The 23,898-nt window shown below is 38.3% G+C and overlaps 3 protein-coding genes and 1 pseudogene across 6 annotated transcripts; 1 reads left to right on the top strand and 3 right to left on the bottom strand.

The window, feature by feature from the left end:
• Positions 1-1,037: 1,037 nt before the first annotated feature.
• On the bottom strand, positions 1,038-6,982 carry LOC103951992 (serine/arginine-rich splicing factor SR45). Of its 3 annotated transcripts, none has more exons than XM_009363508.3 (13): positions 6,759-6,982; positions 6,098-6,163; positions 5,568-5,656; positions 4,992-5,038; positions 4,830-4,910; positions 4,576-4,735; positions 4,266-4,485; positions 4,114-4,164; positions 3,427-3,540; positions 2,164-2,227; positions 2,055-2,086; positions 1,648-1,711; positions 1,038-1,451 (listed from the first exon to the last, which is right to left on the bottom strand). In XM_009363508.3, exons 1-12 carry the CDS (start codon positions 6,965-6,967, stop codon positions 1,648-1,650), a joined length of 1,197 nt encoding a protein of 398 aa, XP_009361783.2. In that variant the 5' UTR covers positions 6,968-6,982; the 3' UTR covers positions 1,038-1,451. The 3 variants fall into 3 exon arrangements, with proteins under 3 accessions (XP_009361783.2, XP_018504126.2, XP_009361782.2); XM_018648610.2 differs by having other exon boundaries at positions 1,038-1,445; positions 4,114-4,167; XM_009363507.3 differs by having other exon boundaries at positions 4,114-4,167.
• Positions 6,983-8,668: 1,686 nt separating this feature from the next.
• LOC103951993 (protein NARROW LEAF 1) lies at positions 8,669-14,362 on the bottom strand. 2 transcript variants are annotated; one of them, XM_048569739.1, is made up of 6 exons: positions 14,187-14,362; positions 10,892-11,399; positions 10,606-10,749; positions 10,270-10,510; positions 9,453-9,953; positions 8,669-9,258 (listed from the first exon to the last, which is right to left on the bottom strand). In XM_048569739.1, exons 2-6 carry the CDS (start codon positions 11,384-11,386, stop codon positions 8,819-8,821), a joined length of 1,821 nt encoding a protein of 606 aa, XP_048425696.1. In that variant the 5' UTR covers positions 11,387-11,399; positions 14,187-14,362; the 3' UTR covers positions 8,669-8,818. The 2 variants fall into 2 exon arrangements, with proteins under 2 accessions (XP_048425696.1, XP_009361784.2); XM_009363509.3 differs by lacking the exon at positions 14,187-14,362 and adding an exon at positions 12,349-12,604.
• A 905-nt stretch (positions 14,363-15,267) lies between these two features.
• LOC103951994 (F-box/kelch-repeat protein At3g06240) lies at positions 15,268-17,351 on the bottom strand. The gene is made up of 2 exons (XM_009363511.3): positions 17,088-17,351; positions 15,268-16,562 (listed from the first exon to the last, which is right to left on the bottom strand). Exon 2 carries the CDS (start codon positions 16,494-16,496, stop codon positions 15,414-15,416), a length of 1,083 nt encoding a protein of 360 aa, XP_009361786.2. The 5' UTR covers positions 16,497-16,562; positions 17,088-17,351; the 3' UTR covers positions 15,268-15,413.
• A 1,075-nt stretch (positions 17,352-18,426) lies between these two features.
• Positions 18,427-19,201, top strand: LOC108867563 (annotated as a pseudogene).
• The last annotated feature ends 4,697 nt before the right edge of the window (positions 19,202-23,898 follow it).

Genomic DNA, 23,898 nt, shown 5'->3' on the forward strand with positions numbered 1-23,898 from the left:
CTCGTTTGTATCACGAGAAAAAGAAAAAAGAAACCAAATTTTTTTAAGAGAAAAAGTTTTTTATCACAAAGTCTTGTGGAGGTAAATTTGGCGTTTTGCGTCCCTTGGTGATAACTATTTTTCTCTGTCAACCACCACCATCCTATTTCCAGGACTTGCCAGTTTTATAACCATTCTACAAAACTGAACGAACACTACAAGAAGCAAAAATTCTTAAGTGCTTCAGAGTAAGGGTGGGCAAACAGGTCCAGAATCTGCGAGTCGGGGCTGGTTCGGGTCGGGTACAAATTTATCAAACAAAAATAATTTGTGGTTTGGGTCGGGTCCAGAATCTGTGAATCGGGGCTGATGCGAGTCGGGGCTTATTTTTTGGATCTGAGTCTTGAATTCTTGTATGAATAAGATAGGACTTTGAGTGTGCAGCATTCTTACAAACAAAAATAATTTGTGTTTGGATGTTATTTTCACACACCAGTCCAAAATTTAAAAAAGAAAAAAAGAAAAAAGGGGTTTGGACCAGTAGGCCCACTTCAAATGGGCCGGGTTAGATCCAGTTTCACAAATCAAAATTCGTATACCCATCCGGTCCCGTCCCATTGCATTTTAAAACAAGTCCAGTCCGATTCCTCTAAATTTAGGCCTGGCCCCGCCCGTGCCCTCCCCTACCCCGGAGCAACAAGAAAGTTCCCTACAAGGAGACTTGGTGCAGAGTTGCAAACCAACACATCTTCCAAGATTTTTAAGAGCTTATTGAAAAGCAGGTTTAAACCGAAGCAAAAATTCTCTTCCGGTTGATACAATAGAACAATGCCCTTGGTAATTACTATTGGCAGAGAAGTGAATAAATTTTTGTCCCATTTCGAAAATTCTATAGTGCTTCGGAGTATTATATAATCCATATTCTTTAACCTTTAGATCATGGTCATCGTATTTTTGACAAAGGATCTAACAAGGTGAAAGAATCCGACAATCCGATTTTTGTTGGGTAGAACTTTAGAGAATGTAACCATACAACTCAATTCATGACACCACCTGGCTAAAAAGAAAACCATATCATAAACTTGTTTCACAATAGATTAACCAAATGTGCAATTAAGCGGCATCCTTCCTTCCCACAGCGTGGATACAGTCATGGAATTAAAAAAGCAAATCACCGAAACGAGTTTTAAAAGCTCAAAATAACACAACTTGATCCTGTCTACTCATAAGCGATCCAAATCGTAATATCAACTCCGAGAATATCCGTCACTCTTGAGAATTTTGTGCTACGCACTCATGACAACAAAGTAAATGCAGAAGGGGAAGGGACAGAAAAAGGAAAGGAGCGGGGGTGAGGGGGAGTGAGGGGGAGTGGAGGGAGATGCAGGTGTTACCTATGGCCTACGCGGAAGGTGAACTGCTACTGCTTCCCTTAAAGACCTTCATAAAGTGCCCGCCATCAGAACCTAAAGTTAAATAGGCAAATAACAAAGCGTCAAAAACCAAACAATCCACCTAACCCGCCAAAAATCATGAGTAATCTTATATAAGCTACTGCATAAGAACAAGTATAAACTCTAAATAACATTAGCCCAATCGTGTTCCAATACGATTAGATATAATATATTTATCAACAAAACCACTAAAAAATCCAAGAGAGAGTATTACCTATGGCTTACGAGGGGGTGAACTGCTGGTGCTGCTCTTGCTACTGCTTCTTCCCCTCAAAGGCCTAAATAAAACACCCTCCCACATCAGAACAAGCTAAAATCAAGTACCAAGCAAACCCAGTCCACGGAAACATGAGAATTTTTTAACCTACTACACAAGTACTAAGCCCAAGTTTTGGATCTCAATTAGGTGTTTAATATGCGACTAATAAACACATATGCTGTGAACTTGTAGAAAAATGATCATACAAAAAACTGATTATGAAAAAGACATACATAATACAACCGAAAGGATAATTGCAGATGAAAACAAAGTTATACAAATGTGAGAGCTAAAACAGATACAAACGGGCCTGGAATAAAATTCATTCAGATCAAAGTTAAAACTAAAAATTAAAAAATTACCTTCTCGGACTGCGAGAGATTCTTCGGGGTGCCTGTTATAGTGCAAAGAGTTAATCCATATAAGGGATCCCAGAAGCCAAGTTATGTAAACAAACTGATAAAAACATACCTTTCGTGGACTAGGTGATCCAGATGACGATGACCTCCCACGTCTAGTAGCTGGTCCTCGACCTCTGTTGAATACAAGCAACAAAGTAGGTATAAGGCATATTAGCAAGCATACTATTCCTTCAAAATAAAATGACAATATAAGAACTTTGAAAGGTATATTTTGGCAATATGCAGAGTAGGAACCAAGAATTCAAAAAAATAGGTCCTAGAAGATAGTACCACCATATCACTTGGAGGGGAAAAGAACTTTGGCAGGTTTAAGTAGTGAGATGTATGCAAACATATATTCCACCACATACATTGGAACATACTGATGCGGAAAAGAACAACAAAATAAAATGTAGCACCCTGAATTTCTAGAGGAAAATCATATCCAATGGCAAATTCGAAGTAATCCAGATGACTGCATCAGTGGCCACATCTACTTCATGCATCCATTCTTTGTCGAAAAGTGTTTTAAAAAACGCAGGTGCACCTAGGCGGCTACAGAGGCCGGGAGGGGGTGAAAACGCCTCTACCCAGTGGGAGTAGGCGAAAACTCTCCTAGACGTGGTCGAGGCACGCCCCAGCACTCTGAGGCGGCCGAAATCTTTGCTTGAAATTTTCTGGGGACCCCTTGAAGTCGAAGGCTGGGCCTCCGACGCTCTACCCTCTGGTTTTTTTTTTTTCAGTTGCAGTGGCAGCGTATTCACGAAGGAGACAACCGTGAATAAGAAGAAGGATTTATTTTTAAATCGTTTTGGGCCAAGTTTTTTTAAATGACTTGGCCCAAAACGACGTCGTTTTGGCCAAGTCTATTTTTTTTATTAACCCACAGCAGTCCCCGTTTTTTTAATGACCCACAGCAGTCCCCCATTTTTTTTAATAATCTAAAGCCGTACCCAATTATTCAGGTCCCGCAAGGCTTCGCCTCACGCCTCAAGGCTTTTGCCTAGGCGAGGCTATCCATGAAATGCCTCAACTACGCCTTCGCCTTTTAAAACATTCCAACATAAGAACATTGTGTGTACAACACACCATACGAACACATATACAATCATAATGATTCTTGTCCCACCCAAAAGCTAGACTACAACACATGAGTTCAATCAAACCTTATTTTCAAAAAATATGAATCGAGAACATGAAAAATCCAAACTCAATGCACTCGTCAATGCAATTCCATCCAACTTCAATGAATCGAGAACATGAAAAATCAAGAAACGTGATCCACTTCAAGCATAAAGCAAAAGACTTCTTCAGACATGAATATAGATGTTACCTCCGCGGCGAGATTGACCTTGAACGGGATCGACCAGGCCTACGAATGGGAGAACGAGTACGCCTACGAATTGGAGACCTTCTGGGAGGACTACGAAACCGTCTAGGAGGTGAACTGAAGAATTAAATTCACATATAAGATTAAACCAAAATATAAATTCAAACTAACTCAACCGAAAGGAAAAAAAATAGCTTAACAGACTCATATTTGTAAGCACATTTGGTAGTAACATCAACCTTTTGCTGCAATCCATGACTAAACACCGAGATCTTATTAAAAATGGTGCACGAAGTTGCATGTAAATTCTGTGATAATACCATTGGTCTATAGGATGCATCCTACTTATCAGAACACACTAAGCCCTTTGAATCGTCTCTGTTATGCATTATTGATCAAGAAATTAATAGCCTGACTTCATTTTTCTTTGCAGGATTTACATGCACAGTACTTATATATCATGAGACCGCAAGAATAAGCACATATACACAGAAATTAGACAACTCTCCAAGGTGATAAAGATTCACTAAACTGTTGGAAGAACATGCAAAACCAGTAAAATCAACCAGGAGTAGTACGAGATCTCTTTCAATTCCACAGAAATTCATGGTCTATGAAAAATCCATATATTGACTTATTTTTTAAGCGCAAGATTTATGAAGAATCTTAGGCAGAAAAATAGATATTTACCGGCGCCTTGGAGGTCCTGGAGAGCGTCTACGAATGGGACTGCCTCGTATCCTTCTTGGAGAGGTCATATTCAATTATATGATTAATCAACACCGTTAAAATAACTCAAACAATTTAGCATGAAAAAATGCAAAATTGCTTCAATATAATACCTAACAGGGGAACGTCGCCTTGGTGGCGGCGATCCAGAACGACCTCTGGGTGGAGATGCAAGCCTTTTCCTTGGAGGTGAACCACCATGGCGGTAGGGACGAGCAGGCGAGGCAGCACGACGACGTGGTGGAGAATCTAATGGTCGTCTTGGAGATTCACCTCTTCGACCGACAGGTGATCTCCTTCGTGGTGAGGGAACACCTCTCCGACGAGGAGAAGCTGATATCATTAAGTAAAAGATAGATCACTAACATAGTAGAAAAAATACATATGATACCATAAAAAGAATAAAATATAGAAAGATTATACCTTCCCTCGGTCGCCTTGGTGCATCTTTGTCAGCACTGGCACCATCAGTTTTCACAGCATCTCTCTTTGGAGCAGTGGCAACAGGCTTAGGAGGAGAAGACACCTTCTGACGTTGAGGTAATGTAAACTTTGCTCGAACGACATTACCATCGATTTGAGCCTGAAATAAGGAAATTCAACACATCATATTCCAAAAATGTTAGGTCTTAAAAGTTATAGGAACTATTATACTCCCACACTTTGAGAAAACTTACGCCATCCATGTATAATTGTGCTTTTTCAGCATCTGCTCGTGTTTTGAACTCAACATATCCAAATCCTTTTGGAAGATTAACCTGCAGAAGAAGGCACTTTTAACATACATGTTGCACAGAAAGATACTTCAAAGTCAAGAATTAAATCTAGCATGCACTTACAGTACGATCCATTGCCAGCTCCACATTGACAACTTCCCCAAAGTTACCTACAAAGTAATACAAAACGTAATGAGACACTGTCTGTGACTTAGTTTATCTGGACATTAGCAAAGAAACAATACACGAGCCAATGATGTAAGCAATTCTCATACATATGGTTATAAATCTGAGTTTAGGATCGGTGCTACAAAGCACAAGACACATGCAATTGCCTAAATGTGAAGTCATTACTAGTTGCTTTAAAAGTTACATGGAATTGATCCTTGTACAATTTTGCATAAATACAACAAAAAAACCAAAACAATGAAACTTTAAAAGAATATAAGTTCAAATCATAAGTTAATTCAAATTTTCGCAGAAGCTGATATGAAAATCTTATAGAGAAGAGTATGATCTAAAAATATACATTGGACTCCTTCGTCAAGATTTTTAAGTTGTTGCACTATAGGCTATTATGTAAATAAAGATTTGTATGGGGAGTTAGCTTAGGATCAACTCCTCTGGAATTAGGTATCCCAACACAATCTCATAATGCAAAAAGAAGTAAAATATTATAGATACAAAACAAAACCATACAGAATATTTCTCGTAAATGGCCTTCATGCACATTCCTTGTAAGCGCGTCAATGTGAAGAACAAGTGACTGATGAACTGGAGAAGCTTTCCTGAAATGTGACATATTATCAGATGAAAGATGTGCAATATAATTTAGGGGGTTAAGAAAGCAAAACGTAGTGGATCTACTCCAGAGAAAACTATCAAGTCCAGCAAGAAAGCAATATCTATAAGACTCCGTGTAGCAAGTTGAAAATAAAGTTTCTAAGAGAAAAGTCATATCCAAATGTCAATTGCAGTAAAAAAGGGAAAAAAATATCTACACCAACATAATTTAAGCTAATAATTTTTGGCTTACCAAAAATAAATCACATAACAGGATGCTGTCAATACTCATAGAATGCATATGTGCATGAACAGTCACTTGAACCAATCAAAGTCTACTTCAAATTAACTAACAAGTTCTACTTCTCAATGTACCCTAAAAAAATTAAAAAGCACAAAAACCACTAAAAAAAACCCCACAAATTCAAAGAAAAAACTATCAATACCTTGGGGGCGGTGACACCTTTTTAGATTGTGGTGGTGGAGAACGACCTCGTCTTGCAACTTCAGGACTGAAAAACAAATCAGTTTAATTAACAATAAAGCATTAGTTTTTTTATGAAAACCTGAATTAACGGATTCCATAATCACATTAAAGCACAACAACAACAAAAAACAAAATAAAGAAAAGCGAAGATGCATGGTTTAGAATCTAAACTATGCATAAAAAGTTATACGTTCGACTGCTCTAACCTCATCAATTAATCCACTCATAACCGTAGTTTAAGTTGTTCCAACTTTAATACTTCATCATTCCTACTTAGGTAAAGCCATACTTTTCAATGTGCTGATTGCTTAATGTCGATTGGCAAATTTTCCCACTGACCAATATGAATGTTGAATCAATATTCTTTATATTCAAATTCAAATTTTGTACTTAGCTTACTGCTGATATATAGTATTCACCAATGTTTTTAAGGTGAGGCTTGTTTCTTTTTTATGATGATTGTGGTTTTGGTTGTTAGGCATTCCATTCAAATTTAGTGACTTTAATCGTATAAATTGTTTAATATTCCTTAACGAATTTATACTGGACTTTCTAAGCAACCAAACAGCAGATACAAAACCCTAGAGTGTCAAATTAGGATCCGGAAACGAAAATCGAACCTTTTTTTGGAGGCAGGGGGACTTCGGCTGCGAGAGCTGCCGCTCCGGGACGGAGAGGAGGAAGAGGTGAAGGACCTGGAGCGAGATCGAGAGCGAGAACGCGAGCTGGAGAGGGAGTCGGAGCCTGAGTAGGAGCGGGAACGGGACCGGGAGGATGAGCCGGACACGGAGCCAGATGGCGAGCGACGGGCTCGGGTTGGCTTCGCCATGGCGGAGAGAGAGAGACGAAACCCTAGATAAACCCCGCTCTGGAAAAGTGGGCACAGAGATAAGGGAGAGAGACAGGGAGAAGGTGGTTTTTTATGTTATGTTTGGCGATTTTTTTAAATAGCTAATTAAATTAAATATTAGAATTCCCGATTTTCTATATCATTTATATTGAACATGTGTGTCTTTTTAAAATTTAATTAAAGTTCTTTAATCAATAATCACATCTATTATTTAAAATTAAAATAATTTTTGAATTTATCATTTTATCTACGGGATGCACTTTTCCTTATTTAGTACAGATTTTAGTAATTAAACTATATTTTCTCTTCTTCCAAATATGTCTTTTTTATGCAAACATTTAATATTATTTCTTTTTTCAAATGGTTTTTTCTTTTTCAAATAGTTGGTGATCAACGTAAAAGCTCCGTATAATTTTTTCAATTTTTTTGTGAAATTATATTTTTTGCTGTTTTTTTAAGTATAAATGTTGACGAATTATTATTAGGTACAATATATTACGTATATATTATCTACGGGTACGTTTGAATTTACAAAAATCATTAATTGGTACATTTGATTTGATATATATTGTTAATATTGGTACATTATTTTTATTTTGGTATTTTGTGCACATTGTGTATTGGTACGTTTATACTATTCTCAATCCTATTTTCTCTTAACATACTGAAATAAAAACTCATTTCGGTACGTTTGATTTCGGGGGATTTAAAAATATTTTAAACTATTTTGGAAAGAAAATATCTACAATCGTAGATAATTATTGCTAAATTGTAGCGTTATTGTGAAAATAAATTGAATATAACCAACCTTTTTTTTTTTTTTACAATTATATCTAACGGAGGAGAGTGTAATCAAAATGTTAGATTATAGGAAATTTGTTACAATATAATATGCATATAGCACCAAAATTATGACCAAAAAAAAAAAAGTTTAATTAAATCACTAAAAAACATGAATGTTTGATCTAAAAAATTCAAAATTGAAGCGCCTATATCAAAAGATTCCTAAATTTTAACAATACAATAAGTTATTAATTAATACTACGGTCCAGTGAGACTCAGATTTTCACATAATAACTAACGAGAGTCATAAATGGTAATATAACGATGACGAACAAACACAACTAGGTAGATAACAACAAACTCCTTCTGATGGTAGTAAAATGCGTGTGCGACGCGTGATTGATAGATCATCTTTACAAAATTCAATTCATCCGAAATTATTTGTCTATTTAATTGTCACGATGAATGTCGATATTTCTTAAAACATAATGCTGTCAATTTTTTTGAATTCAATTAGTTATCTCAAATATTGTCGATTTGGCTAATATTTTGCAAGAATGATCTAAGAAGTGCAACTTGAAAAATATGCAATTTGGATCGTTAAAATTCAATGTTGGGATCCCACCACTAATCCCCTTTTTTTTTTTTCAACCTTCCCTTAAAGGTTATGATGTATTGATAGGATCATTTTCTTAGAGAACCGAGAATCATTTTAAATTCAAAATTAAATATAAATAATTTTTAACAAAAACTGCACAATATACAATGAACCGTCATAATCACATGATTTCCAAGAAAATGATCCGACGAAAACCCTTTCCCGTATTGATAAACCTCATAGAAATCGGAGTGCTTATTTTCTTAGTTTTTTTGGTAAACCTCAAGGAACACTAGTTGTGCATAGTAATTATCTTCAACTATTAGCTAGGAGAAATAAACAGTACAAGAAATATTAACTTGGATTGTAGCTCACTTCAACATAATTCTCTCGAAATAGTGTTCCTATCGCGCAAAACGGGTTGGTTCCCCCAAGCTTAAGCTAGTAGTCTAGTTCATTTTTGGTTCTCCGGCGCTGGTTGAAGCATCTGAACGTCTTCTCTTGGCCTCATTGTCCCCCAACTGCAGCGAAAAACAAATATCTTCGTCGCAGCCATTCCTTAGCGATGAGAGATTCTCAGAAACTGTTCTATCGATCTGATTCTTTTTATGTAGTGGGGAGCCTCTGATGAAGCTTGGTATAAACTGATGTTCGACACTGGGGACTGCCTTGATCCCATCTTCCAGATGAAACTCTGTTTCCGCTAAGGAAGGATTCCTGGGTGGGCTGCTGGGTTCGACTTCTAAAGGAAGATGCTGAATTTGAAGACCCAGTGACTCAAACTTCTCCTCAGATGTTTCTTTTCGAAGCATCGCATCTGGAGGGGAAGAGTCGCCAACAGTGGATCCAATTACCGTTGCTGAAGCAGTCCTTTGTTCTTGTACAGCCACTGCAGGTAACATATACACAAATTTGTAATTAATTCACGTAACAATCTATGAAATTATATGCAAGGAAAATGAGCGAAGCAATCAGAGATACATGCAGACGAACTACAAATAAAAAGCTGAAGATAGACAAATGCAGTGCATTAACCATGGGGGGAAGGAAACCAGCAAAAAGGGCAATTTCCGAAGCACAAACCTCTAAGCCCTTCATCAGTTGTAATGATGTCAAGTTCAAGGAGCTTCAGAAGACGTCCGAGATCAACTCCGCTTGTCCAATTCTCAGGAGGTTGACCAATTTTTAATTTAAGTCGTCCTCGGTTAGCAGTACCACCCCATATGATCCCAATTGGTCGTGGCTTCTCACCATTCACACCTTTGAGTACTATCAGGCTCCCGCTGTCTCCTTCGAGGTCAAATGTCTGTTGGTTCTCACCAACCACAAGAAAATCAGTTAAGAAGCATATGCCTTTCTCGTCATTGTACTCAAGAGCATAGGCCAACACGGTTCCAGCAGTCAAACCAGAACTTCTTCCAACCTTCATCACCTGCTTTCCAATAAGGGTACTAATCGGAGACTGCAAGTCAATAATCTTAACATTGCCAATCTCCCCTACTCCTTTCATGGATGTAATAACAGTACACATGTCAAAATCATCAGCAAAAGGAATGAATGCCCCATCTGCTCTCACAAACGTCTCTGTAATAACAACAAATCAAGATGAATAAGTGTTTCTCTTTCTTCTCCCTTTCCTTCATTCTTTAAAAAAAAAAAAAAAGTTACATCTGTATGAAGTATTGTGCTTGTAATCTTTACATTTAAACTGTCAACTTCTTTACTATAGCTTGCTTAACTTAGCTAAGTACATATCCACTTGGAACTTGACAGAACGGTCAAAGAAACAAAGTCAAGCTACTCAAATTTGGATTGATGAGCACTCTTGAGAGAAATTTTTATTAAATCCATCTCTAAAAGCAATGTAAGTTACATTACCAACTTTTAATTTCGTATTTACCTGGGTTAATTCCGGCAAAGATGCCATACCAAAGCTCATCTGTGATAAATGAGGTAGCTCTCTCCACCGCACCAAGATATACCCCAGGTCCAAGCGAAGGAGGCAGGGGATGAAACATCTTCTGATTTGGGTAATCCAAGTCAACCGCAACATGCCGATTTGTGAGAAAACCAACTTGTTGGTTGCCTGTTTGGCTCCTTACTATAGCACCCAATGTTCCATATGTTTCTTGGCTTGCCACCTGAACACCAGCAAATGAAACAGTACTTACCAGCATTCAGATTTACTAGATAATACTATGAAAAATAACTAGCTCGGGAGGTAACTTAACAATACCTGAGAACCTGAGCCAATGCATGGATCACCTCCACGCAAATCATCTACAATTTCTGTGTACAATTGTTCTTTGGGAGCTGGCTCGGGTGCACCAAAATATGAGAATTCCACAACATCCACATCGCACCATATACCTCCAGGTCCCTGATTAAAGTAAAAAGAGTTATTTTAACTAAACTTCGAAACACAAGTAAATTCAGATGGAATGGGCATCGATAACCCAAAACAAACTTGATGACTACAAAATGAATGAAAAATCAAACCATTCTTATCATTCTTTCCTGACCTCTAGGGCAGTAGGTAAACACTGTATTGGGCTGAGCCATTTCTTGTGAACTTTTCTTGAAACAAAGACAAGAATAGCTGGTATGTCAGTTAACACACCCCGTCGAATACGAAACCCAATTGCTGTTCCAAGACTATAACATCGCAAAATCTTGCTGTGAAATGCCCTAATAGTCATCAGTTCAAGCAATGTAGTCGCTTGCTGCCCCTTCGGCAACTGGCCAAGAATTTCAGGAAGGAGCCCCTTCTGTAGATTAGTGAAATAGTTTGCCCTCTCTTCAGCAGTATCATTCAATCGGCTTGAGGTAGGCCATGAGAAGTAAGCAGCGTTAGTCTCACAATGCTGTCCAGCTGATGCAAAGGGTTGAAGTGTTGGTGGACTTAACGAAGGCAAATTAGAATGACTGCAACAGTTTCTCTCAAGATCCAAAGCTGACTCATCTGACAGTGTTGAACCAGAACAACGCATTCTCATATTAAATCTGCTCCGCTCCATCTTTTTGGTTTGCCTAACACGATAACGGAATGAAAAAAAAAAAATTGGAGGGACAGTACTAAGGTAACAATACTCCAACTCACAAAAATGAACGGAAAAACAGGAGATTTTAGGTTGCAAACACAATATGCTAAACTTCTCGACAGAAATTCAAGCAAGACAATATTATAACCGTATTAGACATGACGGAGATTGGGTGGACCATGCAATCCCCAAATGTGAGTAGAGACTGCAGGGTGAAGATATGCCTCAAAATAAGACGTGCCCCAAAAGACAAACGGATTATTAAACATCCTCCTACAGTTACAGCAGGGTTAAGTTTTCAACATTACATATAATTATGATGTTTTCCACTACGCGTACAAGAAACGCATGCTATAAGCCCCGAAACAACTTTAAAAGCATCATCCGACTTTTGAGCACCACCCAACGCGGAGATTAATACGAAAAAAAAAACTCCTAAAATCAAGTGATGAGATTTAACAAAGAAATGATAATCATTGCCAATCATGTCTTGTTTCCTAGTAAGTGGAAGAAATGAAGAGAAAATTGATGTATCTTCTGCTTCCTAGCTCCAAAAAAACATATCAAACTAAGATTCACTTCGACATTCGCTGTTTAACTCAAAGGAATATGAAATATAAAGCTTTCAAACTAGCAGAACCTTGCTTAAAGACTGCTGCTTCATGACCAAAATGTTCCAATTTTACACAAGGGTTAGAAAAACTTGTTTCGAATTGATGTTCAACGGATACCAAAAATCTAATCACACAGGCAACATACAAGAAGCAATTCAGCAAGCTTATGCAATCAAAGAAGAAACAGCAAACCCAGCAGAAACCCAAAAGGCAAACTTCTTTTTTCAGACAAGAGAACCACTACAATCACTAACCCACCACTAAACACAACAACTTGAACAAAAACTCAAAACAAATAAATTGAGTTAAAAGAAGGGAGCTCACTGATCAGCAATGGCGGAGCTGCCGCAGAACACAAAAATATTATATGGGTTATTCTTGCAGGAATCTCAACACCTCAAGAGAAACCAACCCAGGTAGCAATTCAACCGTATTGGAGCAAGAATCGGCTAAAAAGCTTGTGGGATTGGCAGTTTGCTTGTCAGCAGCAGAGTGGTTGCTGCTGCCATAAAAGGTCATTAAAACCCATAAATTCAAAGCTTAGTAAAGTTAATTGCTTGTGCGCTTATTTTAATGAGCGTTTACCCTTTTTTTTATGGGGAAGAGAGAGAGAGGATAGTGGAGGGGGCCTTTTGCTAAGGACAAGAATTGTCTGCCATTTCATTTTCGATGTCCTTCCGTGCTTTTTTGTTTTGTGTGGTCATGGTTAAGTCACATTAATATTTTATATTATTTTTTTATAGAGATAATAAGACAAAAATGAATAGTAATATAAAATATTGACATAATTTAACGTGACCACACAAACAAAAGAACATGGGAGGGCACCGGAAATGAGATGACAGATAATCCTTGTCCTTTTGCTAATACTTGGTGGGTCTTGAAGGCTTGAAGTTGTCTGATTTGTATTGGATTTGGCTCCTTTAACTTGAAAACTCTCTAGTTAGGAAGATAAAAAAAATTTTAAAAATTAAAAAAAAAATAAATTGAAGTACCCTATCCGTACGTAGGTCATCACATTTGTATCGGCAGAGGAGAATCAAATACAGAACAGAGAGATGACATTTTTAACCGTTCTCGAGATACAAGCTCGTGCATGTGATGTATCCGTACGCAGATCATCACATTTGTATCGGAGGAGAGGAGAACTGAATACAGAATATCGTTATATAAAATACAATTTTGTTTCACATTTGTCGAAGAAAGAAAGTATTTCCGAGGGGTTCTGGCTTTCTTCTGTTTGTTACTTCCAAGAGTAAAATTCTAGCGTAGATATAACATAAATTCATACCGCTAATTTGATACGATATACATGAATTTATAATACTACGTAGCAAAGTTACGATTAAGCAAAAATTTCTCCCAAACATGTTGGTTTTCATTTTAAAAATTTAGTCCAATTCGTTGAAAACCGATCAAATTGTTCACAATATATTGTCGTCGCGCAACAATTTAAATCGAGCAAGGAGTCGATTCTTTATCAACATGTCATAGAGGCTCTTTGCCTACATTTACAAATCAATTTTTTTAAAAGGCAAACTGTTGTTGGCACTCCCGAATATTCATTGTGCATTACTCTTTAAGAGCAGTTTATCCTTTGCGTGCAAAAACGACCCTTTAGGAGTGCCAGCAACAACTCCCTTAAAAAGGTGATATACCCAGTAGAAAATAAGTTCAAAGAACTCACACGAAATTTCAGTTTTATACACATTGCAAAAATTCATAGTTTCAATTCACAGCAATCTGAAGCAGTACATGTCAATTTGAGTGGAAACTGCAAATAATCAGGAAATAGTTGTCTGCAAATAATAAATCATCGTCACAAAATCAAAGTCAAGGCTTGAACCACAAGAGAGCAACTTCATTAACCACAAAACATAAACTTGCTGATTTTCATACAAGAACTGGGTAGTAAATATGCAGAATGATCCAAGTAGAAACGAACTCACTCATTCAAACACAATCGCTAGTTAACGTTTTAAAGTTTACAACTTTATTACTTCATTTCTTTATCAGGAACTAAAACATGCATAATCAGAGAAATTAAACTTAGTTTGAGATGAACCCAATTTCACAGAGGGTATAAGAAAGATTATTCACCAAAAAAAAAAAAAGAGAAAATTTGGCATAAAAAGGAGTAGCAGGAAGAATGTGATAAATACCCAGAAAATAAGACAAGGGTTTTTCTGCAAATCCAGCGACAGCGACACTCTCTCTCTCTCTGGGGTTCCTCTTCTATCGGATCAGCACCGGGAAGAGCGATCCCTTCTCCTGCTCTGATAAAAAATGAAGCGGCTTTGGGCGCCGTCTCCGAGGAAGAAACGACGGAAAGGAGCTCTGGACTCTGCGCAAAATATTTGGAGAATTATGTCCTTTTTAATTTATTGAATATGTATTCAAAATTCAAACCTGAAAATCAAGAATTAAAGTTGCGCCTAAAATTGTTTTATTTAATTTTTCGTTAATTTATCACTCGTATTTGATACACTTTCAAAGATAAATTGACAATTTATAACGAGTTTAAGACATAATATTCTTAAATTCAAAAATTTATCAAGTTATCCTTGAAGGATAAATTCGCAATCTATATGCAATCGTGAGAGTTTATTGGCGGAAAAGTAATTATTACCCTTTAGAGTGTGTTACGTGCAAATCACTTGAATTGAATTCGCAAAAAATCAAACATACTTGGAGACTAATAGGTAATAGCCCACAATTAATAAGTAAGGTATTAAAGTGATTAGTTGTGAGAGAATTTAAGTCGAGAGGATAAGAAATTTATTACCACCTTCAAATTAAAATCACATTAAGCACGCTGCAACCTTAGATTGACACACCCACGTTTGATGGGGTTAAAATTTTTACCTGCAAATTGCCCAGACTAAAAAGGCCATCTAAAATTCTGTAAATTTTGAAAAGTCAGATAGAATAAAAAGGGAAAAAAAAAAAGTAACATTTGAAAAGTTTGTTCAGTTTCACCACACACAGTAAACTGAAGCAGTAAATGTGAATTTGAGAGTAATTTACCAGTTGATGCAAGACAAACAGTTGTCCACCTTTTCCATATCTACCTTAACAACCAAAGTAACTTAAATGCTCCAACTTCACAAATAATGCTTCCTAGAGTCATGGTAAATTCTTGAACTCCAAAAACCACAAAGCCATTAACAAATTTGTTGAGAGATTAACTAATCAGATAACAAACAATAGTAAATCATCGTCCGCCGTCAAATAAACGTATGATTTCACCAAAGCAAACACAAGAGAACAACTTCATTAACAACAAAACATAAACTTGCTGAGTTCCATACAAGAATTGGGTAGCAAACACAAAAGATGCATAGACCGAAAGAGGTAGAAACGTACGCACTGGTTTAAACACGCAATCACTAGTTCTGCTGAAAGTTTGGAGACACCAGGCTCTCCACATACACGTCAGCAAAGATGGGAAACGGAAGGCCATTTACCAAGAACTTTTTACAAGTTCCGTTCTTCGTGTTGCACAGTAGTAATTGCTTTCGATTTCTCACCAGTAATATCTTGCCATCCTTCCAGTAACACAACGGCTGTAGAGAAAAATATGAGTCAGTGATCAAGATCCTCGTCCAAGACTCCTTCACATTATACTCTTTCATGACCCAAAACGAGTGTTGCTTCATACTGCTCTTGTGTAGCAAACAAAGGCACCCTCCCAAAACGCCAATCGTAAATCTAGTATGATTTGTGACTGAATCAGGTGGTGCCAAGTCTAAGAACTTCTCTTCTGCTAAATCAAATGCAGCAATGACATAGGTAGCTCCAACTCCGACGGGGTCACATAACCAGTGCACAGCTCCATTGAGAAATGTTGTGGAATCGTCCAGAAGATGTTTGTAAGGAAAATCTTGAACCCTTTTCCATGAATTGTTTTTCAGTGAAAACACATGCACCATGCATCCATAAGCAACCTTCACAAACTTGTAGTCATTGATAGAAGGAGCATAACCAAAACTGTGCCTATGATAACCATTACGGCTGTCTTGTCCAGGACAAACATGAATCGGCATGGGGCAATCCGGTACCCTCAAGCAATCTCTGGTGGTAGGATTGAATATAAAGAATTTTTCTGGCACGGGCATAATGCAGACCAATCCATTACACGAACCAAAGGTTTGGATCAAAGGAAGGAGGGGTTGGCCGCCCTTGAGTGGAAAATCAAGCTCCAGGGGTAACAAATCATCATCTATAGGTGCGAGATGGTCCAAGGAGAAGAGAGAATTTGTAGAACTGATAAGGAGTTTGCGACTCTGGGTTCTCTTCAGGTGAGCTTGGATGAAGTGGGGTTGAGTGGTGAGATGGAGCCATAACTTCGATACACACCGGAATCTACACACAGACTTCACAGGAAGTCTAGAGAGAATGTCTTCAATGATATCTTCTGAAAGGTTTGGGCCGTTTGACATTTTTTTCGGGGTCAAAAACAGGTTTTGCATTGATGCCTAAAAGTTCAGTACTTGGCAATGGCTTAGTGATTTTCAAACTCCTTGTTCCCTTCTCCTCTGCAGAAAAAAGAACAAACCCAACTTACACAAAATTCAGTTTCGAGTGCAGGTGGCAAAGATGGGAGCTCCAAAATCGATGTCCTTACACCAAGATATTTGCAACTTTATTTCTAGATCGATAACTAACCATGGGTCCTTACAAACTTTTAAACAATTCCATACCCATATATTTGAAAATTACCTAACTTTACAACAAGAAAAAACTTACACGTAATTTGAAATGAAAACATTTTCACAAAGGATTTAAACAGATTATAGCAAAATTTCGGCATAGATGCCTGAAGTTGAGTACTTTATCCAGATTATAACTTGGTTTCTTAATTCAGGAACTAAACATGGGTCTGTATAATCATATAAATTAAATAGCTTTATAATCAGAGAAATTAAACATAATTTGGGGTAAACCCATTTCAATAGAGACGAAGCAAAATTAATCACCCAAAAAAAAAAAAGGATAAAAACGCAAAATTTTGCAACAAAAGAGAGAGAGAGAGGGTTAGCAGGAAAAATATGTGACGATACCCAGAAAACAAGGGTGGGGTTTTTTTTTCTTCTGCAAATCCAGTGACAGTGCCAATCTTTCTCTCCGTCTCCTTCTCTCTGCTAGCTCGTGCCTTGGGCTTCTTCTTCTTCTTCTATCTCAATCGGCACCGCCAAATACTCTCATTCCATACTTCTATTTGGGGTTTTGGGGACCAGTCTCTCTCTCTCGCTCCGGAAAATGGAAAGAAATAAAGAAATAAAAACGAAGTCAACAAAAGAAGGGAAAATGACGTCAAGTCGAATCACACGACGAAATAAATGAAAGCGGCTTTTGGCCCTTTTGCAAGGGATATAGGAATTTTTCAGTGGAATGGAAATACCGTCTAGTAATCTATATGTCATGATAAAAATGGTTGAATATTCGAAAAAAAATTCAACCATTAATATTATGAGATTTACTGTATCAATTATTGTTCCTAAAATACTGAGAAATTTCTTCACATGAAGAGGTTTCCTCACGAGGATGTCTGATCTAATAATCTATACTAGCAATTGGCACAGACGTTGCACATTTATAATTAAATTTGTTTTTTATTTTAGTATGACTTATCATTAATGAGTACTGATAACAACTCAAAAAGGAAAATGATAAATACAAAAAAGGAAGAGAGAAGGTAAGAGAACACGGGGAATATAGAAAGATGAAGAAAAGTGGGGTTTATTTATGTATTTTTTAATTTTTAAATTGGATATGCTATATTTATATAGCTGTGATGTTAGTAATAAAAAATAATTAAATTTATTTTTGTTCAGTTCTGATGAGAGGGTTAGAGTGATAATTCGTTAAGAATTTTGATTGACAAACAAGGTCTTATTAATATGTAGTTTAAATATATAGAGTAAGCGGCCATTTATTACAGTAGTGGAGATAAGTGTTACCCTTACACTGGGTTCCAACCCCGTCGGCTTAATCTAACATCTAATTTAATATCTCGGTGGTGCAGTTGAGTGTTGTCCTTACACTGAGTTCGAACCAGCTTCATCTAACATCTAATCTAATATCTAATTTAACAAATCTATCAGTTGACAATAAAAAAAAAAAAATATATATATATATATATATATATATAATTTGAGAGCAACAAAATGGTGAAGCTTCATTTTATCAATCATGCCCTGGCTTTGATAGTGAAGAACAATGAACAACTACCCAAGTAAAATAGGAACAAAATGGTAATTCAAAAATTCAAACGTGGAGGAGATAAACGCGAACGTGCAGGATTACGTACAAAAAAAACAGACACAAAACCTCGCATGAATTCCCCACTGAAAAGTCAGACACAAGGACCAACTTCATAAAACACTCGATCTAGTCTTCATGCTTCATAAAATCAGAGTCATTGTCATTACTGAACCTCCGCAACCTCAAGAAGTGGGGTTCCATCATGCATACGGTTTTGGATATGCTCATTCTGTTGATGATTACAAGTTTGTCACAATTCCTTATGGATGCATGGTTCTCATTTTTTCATTGAAAAGCAATTCATGGAAAAGGTTCAAGATTGTCCTTACAAACATCATTTGGAGGGTTCAGGGACGTTTCTCAATGAAGCTGTCCGCTGGTTTTGTGGACGCGCCTTGAAGATGGTGGTAACTGCATCATTGCTGCTTTTGATTTGGCGGAGGAGAAGTTCTTAGACTTGCCCGCACCTAAATCTGTCACTGCTTATCAGACGTTTACAACTGGTGTTCTGGGAGGGAGTCTTGTTTACCATACCAGCATGATAGGGAATACTCATTTTGGGTTATGAACGATTATGGTGTGAAGGAGTCGTGGAGTAGAATATTTATAGCCGAATCATATTCGTCTACTTCTTTGAAGCCATTATGTTACTGGAAGGATAACAAGATATCCTTCCGGATAAATTCTGTGCAAACCAAATGGGGCTTGCAAAAATTTCTTGACAGATGGCCTCCCGGATAAATTCTGTGCTGATGTGTATCTGGAGAGTCTCATCTGTCCGAGTTACCACAAGAATTTGCAGCTGCGCTTGATTCCGATGACATTCTACACGTTTCTACTCCTGGTGAATATGAACTACTTGCTTCTTGTAACAGAGTTGAGCAAGGTTGTAACCAAAACAAGTAACTGAGCAAGTGTAGGTCCAGTGGTTTAAGCCTCATTGACTGTTTACTTAGTTTTGATGTAATTCTCTGCTGAATTGACGACAGAGACATGGAGCAGGCGATAGTTATACTCTCCTGTGCGTTTGTTGTACCGGATTATTTCGAACTTGATTAGCTTCAAAAACCAAGCTGGACTGGCTTAGACTAGACTAAGCTAGACTGACTTAGCGAAGCGTTTGATGCAATGTCGGACTAAAAAACAGAATAATTAACAAATCTTAATATTATATTATTTACTCTACATATATTAATATTATATTATTTCATTTATATTATTAGTATACTGCATTCTTTTTTTTTCATAACAATTCTCTATTTTTCTATTCTCTCCCTTCCCATCTTTCTTCTCTGTCCAAGGCAACCCAGTCCCCAGATCATCCCAATCGCCATCCAAACCCAGAAATAGAATCTTGGCCTTCTTCTGCCACAACCCGTAGAAGCAGTCCAGCAGAAACGTGGCGGCGATTGATTCTTCTTCAGGAGTAGATTAGTGGAGTTAAGGAGAATAAAGCCCTTGTCAAATCTACCTACACAACAAGCCTTAACAAAATTAGTGTATAACAAATCTATATGCACAACACGACTCTAGGATCACCACTTAGTTAATAACTGTGGATGCAAATTTTCGTCTTCTCATTTTTTGACAAAATTGCACCTATAAAACAATCAACACCTTTGGTCAAGACCAAAAGCCTCATGCGCCCACGATGAATGGGGGGTGGCTTTGGCCGAAGAACCTCTGATGTCAAAGTTAGAATTTAGAGAGAAAAATGTTTGGAGAGTTTTTGGGAGTTTTGCAAGAGTGTGTAACTTAGCTTTTTAGAGAAAACAGGGTCCAATTTATAGAGCATGGCCGGCCCTCTTTAGGAGAGAGAGAGTGGGCGGCCTTTGGGTGTTTTTTGGGGTGTAATGGGTGAGTTATTTGGCAATTAATGGATTAATTAGGTAATAAATTCATTAATTGGCCAATTAACTCAATTTATATGAAATGTTTTGAAGGTTACGGAGTAAATACCTTGTAGGGAATATAAGATGAGGATGGATGAAATAATTTTGAATTTGCTACCTATTTTGGGCATTTTTGGCTTGGTTGAGGGATGCTTGCCCATTGCTCACGCATAGGAAACCTAGTGTGCCTCGAGGGTAATTTTGTCATTTTTACCCAAAAATCCATATGTCGCCTCTTGATTATTTTTGGCTCCATAAATGCCCCCATACCTGCTGGTCTACTCGTAGGAAAGGGCAGCAGGTGTAGAGATCTTGCTCTAGGAAACTTAGGATCGGTTCCTATTTTGATGTAGATTCCCTCTTTAACATGAAATTAGATCCTTCTAGGATAGGAAAATAAATTCCTCTCAAAGTCTATTTAAGTCCACCTTAAGTGAGTTGTTAAATTAACTTTGGAGAGCTATTTATTCTACCGTACAAGAAAGAGAAAGCTTAGAGGATATTTCTTCCCCCTTCTCTAGCAATCTTCTACATATTGCCCTTGCAAAAGATCGTCTTTCGTTGCTTGCTTCGTCTCCGCGCCGCACTAATGTAAAAAATTTAATTTTCCTTGTCTTCTTCTTGGATAGTCTTGTCGTGGTGCAACCGTCGGGGTGGTGCGGCATGCCAGCTGACATGGGCCAAGAGTCGGCTTGGTATGGTCCAAGGAGGTGGTGTGGCAGGGGCCATTGTTTGTGCTGCTCAGCTTAATTGAAGTCAAGGATTGGCTCGACATGGGCTGAGGAAATGGCGTGGCATGGGTTACGGTTTGGGCTGCTTGTCGGAAATGAGGAAACTGCTTGAGTTTGATTTCTCAGTTGCCATAGATGGAGCAATCAAGGATGGAACTGCCAAGATTGGAGCTGCTGAAGATAAAGTATTGGATGAGCGAATTGTTGAGTGCAAAAAAGTGGCTACTGCCCCCTGACCATTTTGCTTCCTACTCGATCTTCAAGCATTCAATCCTTTGAGCCATATGGCTTTCTCGCACTAGAAAGCTTACCCAGATGGGTGTCGGGGAATTAGTTTACCTTCTTGCATTGGAAAGCAATTAGTTTACCCTCTCGCACTAGAAAGCATTTAGTTTATCCTCTTGCACTGGAGAGCATACCCATAGGGGTGTCGGGGAATTAGTTTACCCTCTCGCACTGGAGAGCAATTAGTTTATCCTTTCACGCTGCAGAGCAAACCCTTTTGGGTGTCGGGGAATTTGTTTACTCTCTCACACTGGAAAGCAATTAGTTTATCCTTTCATGCTGGAGAGCAAACCCTTTTGGGTGTCAGGGAATTGGTTTACCCTCTCACACTGGAGAGCAATTAGTTTTTCCTCTCGCACTGGAGAGCATGGAAATCATTGTCATGAGTGTAGCTGAAGAAAGTTGGACTATTGGGACAACCGAAATAATCCTTAGCCTGCCTCCGGTTGTTGGTAGTTGGGCTGGTGTGTCATTCTGGTACTCGTCTGCCCCCGTCGTGCTATTAGGTTGAGCTGCTACATTTGTCGAAACAGAAATAATCTTTATATCCAGCAATCTATATGGGGTAGTCTCATCTGCTCGATCTTGTCATTGAAAGATGACTCGTTTATGTTGGTTATGTCTCATCGGAACGCTTTTTCAATAGTTTCGTTGCGCAGGAAATTGCGCAATCACTTGGTCAAGAACCTTTATACTTCTTCCTGAATTTGTCTTTGTTTAAGGTGGCAGAGCTCTTGGCTGCCCCCGATCGTGACCTGCTGGTCTAGGCTGCTCTTCCATGTGTTCAGCATGTCTATGCCACGGTTGCGGTGGGTGTGTTATGTCCTAGCAGGCGAGCGGGTAACTCGTAGGCTGCTGGTTATACTTGAGCCGGATTGAGTGACTGTTTCTCTTTATCCGCTGTGATACCTACTCCGATGTGAGGTCGATGATGCTCCTTGTGGGCCTTGTCGCGAATGAACACTTCTCCTAGAAGGTTGCTCATGTTGATTATCGGAGTGTGGCCCCAAACGTGAGTGTATGTTTGTCCGTAGGCCTAACTGAAAGTGCACGCTCCTCCACACACTAAGACGGTAGTATATGCTATCTCGGGGGTCTAGTCGGGAATGTACTCTGTTAGAACGCTTGGTTCGTGACTGGTCAAGTAGCTGCTTGTCGGGACACTGGTGGAGAGGTTCTTCTGCCCTTGTCCTTTTTCAAGACACCTCGTCCGGGACACATTGGATCTCGGTGCGTTGCAAGAGTTGATTCACCGAGGTTGTCTGTTTTGCAAGGGCACTCGTCAACTCTATGACTTGTCGAGACAAATGTTGTTTCCCATTTGGATTGGAAGAACTTGGAAGGAATATGTCTCCTTGAGTAGTGGAAGTGTGGTAGGCTCTGTATGGTTGAGATAGTCTTCGGCCGATTTGGGCTGCTTGGAATGCTGCGGGAGCAGGCTGGGCCACGAAAGTGGGCTGCTCGGCGGAAGCAAGCTAGGCCGCAGGAATAGGTTGCTCGGTGTATGATGCATGCAGGTGCGAGGCTTGGGCTCGGTTTGGCAACGCGTTGGGCACGTGTTGGGCGTGGAGTGACATGGCTTGGGTCGTGGCCTTAGTGCCGTGAACTGCCTTGGATGGCACGGCTCAGGTCGTGGTGGTGACACTATTGACCTTGCCGCTCCACCTACAAAATTTCACCTACAAAACTGCACCTACAAAACAATCAACACCTTTGATCAAAATTGCACCTACAAAACAATCAACACCTTTGGTCAAGGCCAAGAGCCTCATGCACCCACGATGAATGGGGGGGCTTTGGCTGAAGAACCTCCAATGCCAAAGTTAGAATTTAGAAAGAAAAGTGTATGGAGAGTTTTTGGAAGTTTTACAAGAGTGTGTAACTTAGCTTTTTAGAGAAAATGAGATCCAATTTATAGAGCATGGCCGACCCTCTTTGGGAGAGAGAGTGGTCAGCCTTTGGGTGTTTTTTGGGGTGTAATTGGTGAGTTATTTGGCAATTAATGGATTAATTAGGTAATAAATCCATTAATTGGCCAATTAACTCAATTTATATGGAATGTTTTGAAGGTTATGGAGTAAATACCTTGTAGGGAATATAAGATGAGGATGGATGAAATAATTTTGAATTTGTTACCTATTTTGGGCACTTTTGGCTTGGTTGCAAGATGTTTGCCCACTGCTCGCGCATAGGAAACCTAGTGTGCCTCGAGGGTAATTTTGTCATTTTATCCCAAAAATCCACATGTCGCCTCTTGATTATTTTTGGCTCCACAATAACCACCAAAGGTCTCTCACTTCATGATGAGTTACAAGAGTTACACAATAATGAAATTTGTAGACTTCTTAATTAATTATTCGAGAGTTGTTATTTTATTTTTTATTTTTTTAACAAATAATATATTTATACTAAAGAGATGGGAGAGTGGGCTAAGTCTTATAATAGACTAGCAATAATAATGTTCATATTTGTTTTTAGCGAGAATACGACCAATTATATTGGACACTCCCCAATTAGAGACTTTTACTGTGATCAGCACATGGTGCGGTATGTCACATGTCATTATACATTTGGAGAAATTTTTTTTTCAAATATTCCTCCAATTATATAATTACATGTGACAATATCGCCCTGTATTCTAGTTATACTGAAAAATCTCTCCTCCCAAATTTCAAAACATAGTCGAATCACTTTAACAT

This window comes from the organism of the source record quoted next, unplaced genomic scaffold (assembly GCF_019419815.1).
Source record: "Pyrus x bretschneideri cultivar Hongxiangsu unplaced genomic scaffold, Pyrus_bretschneideri_v1 Contig50, whole genome shotgun sequence".
Classification (NCBI taxonomy): domain Eukaryota; kingdom Viridiplantae; phylum Streptophyta; class Magnoliopsida; order Rosales; family Rosaceae; genus Pyrus; species Pyrus x bretschneideri.

Bases quoted from the DNA above. Each gene is read 5' to 3' on its own strand.
- LOC103951992 (XM_018648610.2), bottom strand. From the start codon at position 6,967: ATGGCGAAGCCAACCCGAGCCCGTCGCTCGCCATCTGGCTCCGTGTCC. The intron at 4,911-4,991 runs GTAAGTGCATGC...CTTCTTCTGCAG, and splicing joins AGCTGGCAATGGATCGTACT to GTTAATCTTCCAAAAGGATT. The intron at 2,087-2,163 runs GTATGTTTTTAT...GCACTATAACAG, and splicing joins GATCACCTAGTCCACGAAAG to GCACCCCGAAGAATCTCTCG.
- LOC103951993 (XM_048569739.1), bottom strand. From the start codon at position 11,386: ATGGAGCGGAGCAGATTTAATATGAGAATGCGTTGTTCTGGTTCAACA. The intron at 9,954-10,269 runs GTAAATACGAAA...TTGTTATTACAG, and splicing joins CTTTGCCGGAATTAACCCAG to AGACGTTTGTGAGAGCAGAT. The intron at 9,259-9,452 runs GTTTGTGCTTCG...TGTTACCTGCAG, and splicing joins AACTGATGAAGGGCTTAGAG to TGGCTGTACAAGAACAAAGG.
- LOC103951994 (XM_009363511.3), bottom strand. From the start codon at position 16,496: ATGCAAAACCTGTTTTTGACCCCGAAAAAAATGTCAAACGGCCCAAAC.